Source organism: Aegilops tauschii, chromosome 2, assembly GCF_002575655.3.
Source record: "Aegilops tauschii subsp. strangulata cultivar AL8/78 chromosome 2, Aet v6.0, whole genome shotgun sequence".
Lineage (NCBI taxonomy): Eukaryota > Viridiplantae > Streptophyta > Magnoliopsida > Poales > Poaceae > Aegilops > Aegilops tauschii.
The window spans coordinates 602,384,395-602,393,124 of record NC_053036.3 but is presented as its reverse complement, the minus strand read 5'-3'; the positions used below and the strand labels follow the sequence as shown (position 1 = coordinate 602,393,124).

General features: G+C 50.2%; 2 protein-coding genes across 2 annotated transcripts; one reads left to right on the top strand and one right to left on the bottom strand.

The window, feature by feature from the left end:
- Positions 1 to 435: 435 nt before the first annotated feature.
- Positions 436 to 1,305, bottom strand: LOC109781122 (protein FAR1-RELATED SEQUENCE 5-like). Its single transcript, XM_020339712.1, has one exon. The coding sequence runs from the start codon at positions 1,303 to 1,305 to the stop codon at positions 436 to 438; it is 870 nt and encodes a 289-aa protein (XP_020195301.1).
- A 4,877-nt stretch (positions 1,306 to 6,182) lies between these two features.
- On the top strand, positions 6,183 to 8,492 carry LOC109781121 (endonuclease 2). Its single transcript, XM_020339710.4, has 8 exons — positions 6,183 to 6,476; positions 6,598 to 6,769; positions 7,254 to 7,346; positions 7,433 to 7,575; positions 7,673 to 7,765; positions 7,854 to 7,921; positions 8,015 to 8,085; positions 8,171 to 8,492. The coding sequence occupies exons 1-8, from the start codon at positions 6,363 to 6,365 to the stop codon at positions 8,293 to 8,295; spliced, it is 879 nt and encodes a 292-aa protein (XP_020195299.1). The 5' UTR covers positions 6,183 to 6,362; the 3' UTR covers positions 8,296 to 8,492.
- Positions 8,493 to 8,730: the final 238 nt, after the last annotated feature.

Sequence of the window (8,730 nt, the reverse complement as noted above, 5' to 3'; positions counted from 1 at the left end):
AGAACGAGCTGGATCCATAGGAGCAGGGGGCAGGGGGGCAGGAGGTTGGTTTGAAGCACTTGGGGCATTAGGGTTTGATGCTTCCCTAGCACGAGCCGCTTCTCGGGCTGCCTTTAGCCTCTTCTTCCTCAGTTTATTCAGCTTAGCAACCTCAGTATCTGCTGCTTTCATGTGCCTCCTAACTGCAGCTGCTGCCTCATCACTAGTCATTGCCTTCTTGGCTAGCTTTGCAAAATCCATTGTCAGAGTCACTTGCCGAACTTGGTTCTCTGACTCAGCGGGTAAGTCCTGCGGAGGGCCCTCGTTAGTTGGCGGTGGTGCACTTGGCACTGCATCTTGCGTCCAGCGGCACTTGATGTAGTGTTCAGGTATCTCATTAACGCCAAGGTGTGTGAAGATTTTCAAGACATGGCAACAAAGCATGCCGTCCCTATGCTACTTGCAACATTCGCAATCATAGATAGCTGGCTCTGGTCTCACTGTGACTAGGTACTTCCTTGAGCCATACCCTAGAACTTCTTCTGTATTTGGCTCAAGGTAATAGAAGTTGATTCCAGCGGGACGCACATCGTACTGGCCAATCATCTGAAACTCAGTTCTAAATTTCACATAAATGTCCCTAGTGTATGCTTTGTAGGCATGCCTCTCAATGGGGAAACACGGCCATCTTTGTGCTTCTAGATGCTCTGTCCGGTAGTCGTTCCCGCCCTCCCTCACGAGTATGTGTACCTGAATCTTCTCATATTGCTTGACGAAGTTGAGAATTGACTTGTGTGGGTTCACATAGCGCTTCAACACAGCATTGAACCCTTTGCTGCATTGTGTTGACTGAAGGAAAGGGAAGAACCTGAATTTGAAGTAACACGGCACCCATGTAGCCCGGTCTTCATAGAGTTTCTCAAAGTGACCATGCATAAGACCTTCATATTTCAATTGAAGTGCAACCCATTTCCTTTCAAACTCAGCCGGGGTGAAACTGAAGTCAATGCATTCATTGAAGTCTTTTACCAAATCCGGGTTCCTAGCCAACACAGGGCCAAGCTTCTCTTGTGCTTTCTTAATTATATGCCAACGGCAGCAACGGTGAATCGTTGCCGGGAACTTCCTCTTGATAGATTGTTCCATAGCAACATCTTGGTCTGTGATGATGTTGTCCGGAGCCAAACCATCCATTGCTTCTAGGAAAGCATCAAACAACCAGTCATAACTTGAGGCTAGTTCCTGCCGGACAAATCCACACCCAAGCATAATTGACTGCCCATGTCTGTTGATGCCAATGAAGGGGGCAAACGACATATTGTACATGTTCGTGAGATAAGTTGCATCAAATGACACGCAATCATGATAAGCCTCCGTGTATGCTTTCCGTGCCGCACCATCCATCCAAAACAAGTTTTCTGTCCCGCCTTCCGCATCTGTCTTGCATTTAAAGAATAATCCTGGGTCGTTTTCCATCACCTTGCAAAAGTAGTTTAGTGTTTCTTCAATGTCAATGTCTTTAGTTGGGGCGTTGACCTTCGAACAGTGGTTATGGATGGCTTTAGCTGTGTACGGAACAATCAACTCCGAGCCGTAGTATGATGACATTAACATCATCATCTTTCCTGCCATAAAAAATAGAAACTTGTGTTTTTCAGGACTAACTAACCACAATGCAGCGAGCAACATGTTTTTATAGAGAACATAAAGTAACAATTATGCATAAGTAGAACAAGAACCAAGCCTGTATCCCACCAAGTTTTTTTTTCTGCTGGGTGATGTCTTTTTATTAATTTATCAGAGTTGCACGGAAAATGAACATAGTTGCCTCAGTTTACTGTTCAAGTTGCCAATTTTTCTCCCTGACCAGGGTTGCCCATGAATCCTAAGTAGCTTATACTAGGATAGGAAAGAAATCCAAGTAGTTGAGGTAGGAATAGGCAACACCAAGGTTTTCTGTTTTGGGTCATGATTTTTTAATTACCAGAGTTGCACAAAAAATGAACATAGTTGCATGAAAAATGAACATAGTGGCTCAGTTCTGTGGTAAAAAGATTTAATCTAATGTGAGTTGTACCTGCTGTCAAGTTGCAGTCGTTTAGGTGAGTCAGAAGTTTTTTCTGTTCCGGCGGGATGCCTTGGTGAGAACGGAGGTATTTTGAAAGCGATGGCTTGTCAATCAGTGGATGGTTGTGATCTGCAATAAAAGTGATAACCTCTCATCTGTCATCTTTAAGATTCACCATCATCTTAGCACGGCATTTTGTTTGCTTCACAGTTTCTCACTTCCTCTTCTTCTTGAAAGTGTGTTCCTCGGCATCCTCTTCAACATCTTGTTCAGGTGAACTTGGGCATGTAGTGTTTTTGCTTGACGAGGCAACATCCGGGATCCCAACCCTTTCTACTGGTTTGCGGAACTTGTTACAGCAGAATTGCTGTTTTTCCAGCACGCCTGTGTAGGCCGACCTGTAAGACGTATTTGACTTGATTGAAAAGCCCTCCATCAAAGCGTAGCGATTGTACTGTTCCCTCGCATCCTCTAATGTGTCGAAGAGCATGCCAACATAAGGTTGTTGTGGCTGTGATCCAGCTTCTTCGTCTTCCAACTCATGTGCCTCATGAACTAAAGCATTAGCAGGAGCAACCATAGGTGGGGGAGCGGCAACACGATTTTCTGGGACATGAGTAGTGTTAGAGCCAACGTTGGCGTCAGGAGACTCACCAACCTCCTCCTCCAGATGTTGATGCTCCTGCTCATCCCCTGCATGCAAGAAGGGTGCACCCAACTCAACTGAAATGTTGATGGACTCTACATCAAGCGGTGGTTCATTCAGATCAATCATCATGAACAATCAACCTGCAACAAACTGTGTGTTAGCCCACCACAAAAGCATGCATGACCTTTTTGAACAAACTAGTTGTAAAATATAAAGGAGCAACTATAAACACTTGTTTGGGCAACTATAAAGTTTAACAGAGGCAATTCCTATCTTCTTTTTTCTCAAAAGTTTCTTGTTTGTTCTTTTTTTCTTATATGTTTTATGTTTCTACCAGTATGACACACATACATAGCAGCAAAGATTTGTTTTTACATGACATGCGTTGATTCATTTGTGCCTTTTTTTCAGCAGTAGATTACAACTTTTAATGATGGGAAACAATGTGCATATCTGACGGAGAGCTTACCAGGAGCAGGAGGCCTATCATTTGGTGTAGTTTATGCCTTTTTTATTTTTTTAGTGAGACCATATGGAATGTAGCAAAGCATCATAGTGTGGGATTGTTCGAATTTGTTTATGACGTGTCCTTTGTTTTGTGCGTTTGTCGTTTGTGTCTTTTTCAGCGAGAACCATACTGATATGGCAAAAGTTGTGTGTTAACACATGCAAGTTAATACTTTCTACCTCTGCTCATAACATGAATTTTTATGTTCTTAATAGTTCATGCTTTAACGCACAGGGAAGTTGCATGTGTTTTAGTACTAGAGTTGCCATGTTCTCACATCTGGCAGAGGCAACTGTAGAATTTCTGAACAGGTACATATGCACAGCTCTTTTTTTACCAGAGTTGCTTCAAAAATGAACATAGTTGCTTCAGTTAACTGTTCGAGTTGTCAGGTTTCTTTCCTGATCAGGGTTGCTCATGAACCCCAAGCACCTTATACTAGGATAGGAAAGAAAGCCAAGCAGGTTTCAATGCATACAACATAGAGAAATTATGTTTTGGTGTGTGCAATGCACCTGCAAAAATGCGCAATGGTTCTGCATTTTGTTTCCCACTAGAGTTGCCCTATTTTTGTACTGGTGTTGATTTTTTTTGTATCATAACAGTTGCTCAAGATGCATGCCATACATAGGGTTGGCTCAAAGCGGTCTACAAGTTGCTTTTTCACCAGATCAAAAGAACGAACTAAAAACTGGACTAGTTGATGTTCAAGCAGGGAAGGGCAGGGGTGGTTGAGTAGAGAAGAGAGAGGAGTCGGGTAGAGGTGGTGCTTACCTTTTTTGGGGGGAGGTAGGTCTGGTTTTTTTCTCTCCAGATCCGATTTTTGGAGCAAGGAGGAGGAAGGAGGTGTTCCTGCGTCGGGTCTGTTCTTCAAAACGCCATAGATGGGGCAGATCTTGTTTAGAGGAAGAAAGGGAGGAGCAAGGAGGAAGAAGGGGACCCGTGCGTGGGCTTGTCCTTCAAGGAAAAGGGAGGAGGGGGTTGCGTGAGGCGTCCGCAAGGGAGCGTGGGCGGGGGTGCAGGGAGGGGGTGGGGACCAAAACTTTTGGGCGACGACGGGTGCGACGAAGCGGGGGCCAGGAGGGACCAGGTGTGATCGGGGCGCGCGCGCGATCCACCCGTGATTCGCGCGGGCTTCGATAGGTCTATTCGCGCGTGCGGGGGCTCCTTCCTTTTTTCGCTGTCTGGTCGTGCGCGCGGGCCGCTCCTTCCTTTTCTGGGAGAGCGCTCGGTGCTGCGATCGGGCGCCCGTGCGCCAGCGAGCCACGTCCTTGAAATAATATTCCACCTTTATACGTGCATTTAATCCCTGATGGACTGTTAGAGCAACTCTAGCAGACCCCGCAAAACGCCCGGCCGACAAAAATTCCGGCGAGTATGCGGGCTCGGGCCAATTTTGCGGCCAGAACAGAGCCCACATACTCACGCGGCCCGCAAAATTTTTTGCCGCAGCCCGCAAACCGGACGCCCCGAGCACTATAAGTGCGGTTCCGCGACCCTTTTGCGGGTCCAAACCCTATCCCCCCGCCGCCGCGAGCCACCCGATTCCCCTTTCTCCTCTCCCAATTTCTCGCCGCCGGCGACCCTCCGCCCCGCCTCCAGCCGCCATGTGGGGGCGAATGTGGAGCTCCGGACGCGGCTCCGGCAGCAGATCCGGCCGTGAGAGGGACCCGGAGCGCGAGCGGCGCGTCCAGTCCGACGGCGCGAGGAAGCGGGGCGCACGGAAGTGGACCAACCGCGGGCTTTCGCCGGCGGCGAGCTTCGACCGCCACGAGATGGTGGAGTACGACCGCCGGCGCGCGTCGTTCTCCTCCGCGCGTTCTTCGTACGCTGGATCCTCCTCCTCCTCCATCGCGGGCTTCCTCCCCGTGAAGAGGGAGTGGTCGGACGAGGAGGAGGAGCCGGAGCCGCCGGCGCTGTTCGCTCGGCCGGTGAAGGAGGAGCCCGAAGAGCCCGCTCCGCTCGGCCGCCGCGGAGTTGTCGGACCCGAGGACTACGTCGCGGACTTCGACGCCGTCGCCGCCGCCGTCGCCGAGCGGAGCGTGCGCGAGGAGGAGGGGCGCCGGCGCCACGCCAAGGAGCTCGAAGCCCTCGAGTGGCGGCAGGCGGTCGCCACCAACGTCGCCGCCAACGAGAAGGCTGACGAGTGGCGCCGCATCCGCGCGGAGCAGTCGGAGAAGTACGTCGATCTCTGCAGCTCCGGCGAGGAGGATTGAGCGTCCGGCTCCTCCACGGCGTCGTCCAGTTGCCGCGACCTCGCCGCCGTCAGATCCGACCCCCTAGTACTAGTTTAACGTAGTATGTAGTATAACTATGCTTATAGTTTGTGATGAACTATATAGTATGCGATGAACAATGTAGTATGTGATGAACTTTGTTTGTGCAATTTTTCCCGCGAAAGTATTTTTTCAAATTATGCAGGTTTAGATACGGGTTCTGCTCGGCCGCGTGTGTTTTTGACCCATAAAAACGATTTTCATAAACCCGCAAACGCGTTTTGCAGGTCGTATTTTTGCGGGGTCTGCTAGAGTTGCTCTTAGACAGTATCACTGCCCTCCTGCCAATTTAACCACAAGTGGGTTCTCTTGGCTGAATGCTAAAGCTGGACACCATGTGGAGATCTCCACCTGCCTATTTGTCTACTGCCCACTATCGTTCAACTGGGCAAGTGGCAGCATGGCCAAGCAAATTCGACGTGCAACTGCGCAATAAGGGTGCAATCCTGGAATCGAGTGCAAACCGACAGTGCATGCATGGCTTTTAAGACCTTATCCTGGAATCTCTTGTTTAAGATAGGCGCCCGCGTGCACGCATGCTCTGTAGTTCAGATCGGAGCAGAGTGCTCGTTGGTACCATTTTGGGCACGAACACGCGCACTGCACGTGCGTTCACGCGAACCACAGCAACTGCGGTCATCGTGTCCCGAGCAACGATCGAGCTCGCAAGCTTCACGTGCTCCAGCCAGTTAACAATCTCCTCCGGTTGTTTATCAAATTCCACCGCGGATCACGATGCGGAGACTGGATTAATTAGCCCGTGGGCGGTTGTATAAACGAGTAGGTGTGCGGCACAGGCATGAGTACACAGGAAGCAAGCGACAGTGCGCACAGTGCCGCAACACGCAAAGAGAGAGGGAGCCAAGCCAGGGAAAGGGATCGATGGGGTTCCTCCTGCTGCTTCACGTCCTCCTGGCCGCGGCGGCGGCGGCGAGGGCTCCGGCGGCGCATGCGTGGGGCGAGGAGGGCCACTTCATGACCTGCAAGATCGCCGAGGTACGTACGCCGACCACCGGACCAGCGCCAGCTCCAGCTCGAGTGGTCAATGGTCAGTCCTATCTGATGTTTTTGGGGGTAAACTGAATAATGCCGGGGCTGAGATCGACTCCCCGTGCAGGGCTTCCTGACGAACGAGGCGTCGGCGGCGGTGAAGGGGCTCCTGCCGGAGTGGGCCAACGGCGAGCTCGCGGCGGCGTGCTCGTGGCCGGACGCCGTGCGGCGCCAGATGCCGTGGTCCGGCTCCCTGCACTTCGCCGACACCCCCGGCGACTGCAAGTTCAGCTACGCAAGTACGTGCTCGCTCCTCTCCCACTGTCCTACATAGATACACTTTCCCATCCACTCCCATAAGCTTGTGTTGACATTGATCCAGATCTTGCAAGTAACTCCTACTAGTTCTTGATCGATTCACATGTAGTACTAGTCATTTTTCTTGGTCCACATTCATACTTGCTTGAAGAAAATATCTGTAAATATTTTATACCTGGAGGAATCTCATTTGTATGAACTGAATTAATTGAGTGTCAATTTTGAAATAGTTAGCACTACTACTCCTTTTGTAAAGAAATATAAGGGCATTTAGATCACTAGAGTAAGAGCGTTTAGATGAGGGAGTACTTCTTAGTCAAACTGCAAAACCGAATCTGGTTTCGCGGCCTTTGACGACTGGTTCCAGAGCTCAAGAGTGTGCGCCTGACGTGCAGTTACGGAAGCATGCTAATTTGCTGAACGGGACGCGCCACTGATATACCCTTTTCTATCTGAACTGAGCAGGGGACTGCCACGGCACCAAAGGGGAGAAGGACATGTCCGTCGTCGGAGGCATCAACAACTACACCGCCGCGCTCCAGGACCCCTCAAGCCCGTGTAAGCACGCGCATTATATGCACTGACTGACAGAGCACACAGCAACTTAATTTCCTGACTGCAAAGTGCATGGCATGGCTAATCAGATAACCGGACGGAGAGCCTGCTGTTCCTGTCGCACTTCCTGGGCGACGTCCACCAGCCCATGCACTGCGCCCGCATCGCCGACCTCGGCGGCAACACCATCGTCGTCCACTGGTACAACACGACCAAGACCAACCTTCACAAGGTACGCAGTGCACTTGATTGGACCCACGTATTGCTCTTCTCTGTTCGAGCCCCTGTCTAACATACCAAACCATGGGTGCATATATGCATGGCTTCAGGTGTGGGATGTGAACGTCATCGAAACGGCCCTCAACAGGTTCTACAAGGACGACCTGAGCACCATGATCAACGCCATCAAGCTCAACCTTACCGTGAGCTTATCAATCACTTGAGGCTTCATCTTTACTCAACCTTGAGCTTTGATTGAGTTTCAGAGTTTCCTTTTCTTTTCTCGTACAGAGCGAGTGGTGTAAAGAAGAGAACCAGTGGGCGGCGTGCTATACTCGGACGACAACTTGTGCTGACAAGTAATTAAGCTCATCATGACAATGTGCCTGAATCTAATTTAAGCAGCAACTCTGAATCCTCAGAAGTTGACGGATGGAAGCTAATGTTTGCAGGTACGCCGAGGAGAGCGCGGAGCTGTCGTGCCCCGCGTACGTGGGCGCTGAGCAAGGCTCCAACTTGGAAGGTAAGTAGTGATGAACAACTTACGGTTTATACGGAACATGTGTGGTCGATCAATCGTCTTGGGACTGAACTGCCTATACATGCAGATGAGTACTTCTTCAAAGCGCTGCCGGTCGTTGAGAAGAGGGTCGCTCAGGGAGGCGTCAGGCTGGCGGCGATCCTCAACCAGATCTTCAGTGGGAAGAACAACAGCAGCATTCAGAGCAGCTAAGGTCCATTAGACGAAGCTAACGAATGAGATTGTGCAAGGGGTTAGCCCACGTTATGAACGAGAATAAGATTATCATGTAGTACGTCTGACCATGTTGACTTCATACTATGTACAGTATGTGCGTTGGTCAGTGCGTACTTCTGCGATCGAATCCAGTACTTCCTGAATGTGTTGAAATAAATTAATCAGTTTTAGAAGTCACTAGTGACAGCGAATCTGTGCACTGAAGTACAGTTATCAGACACTACAACAGGCAGCTGGAGGAACACATACAAGCGCGGGAGGTCTACGGCGCCTCCATGGTCCTAAGACCACAGGAGACAAGGTAGATCGACGACGGCGCCGGCGGGAGGCATGAAAAAGCCTAAAGCTTGGGTGCCCTTGCGTACTTTGACGACCAAAATGTAGGAACTGAGTGCAGTGCGGAGTTTGGAA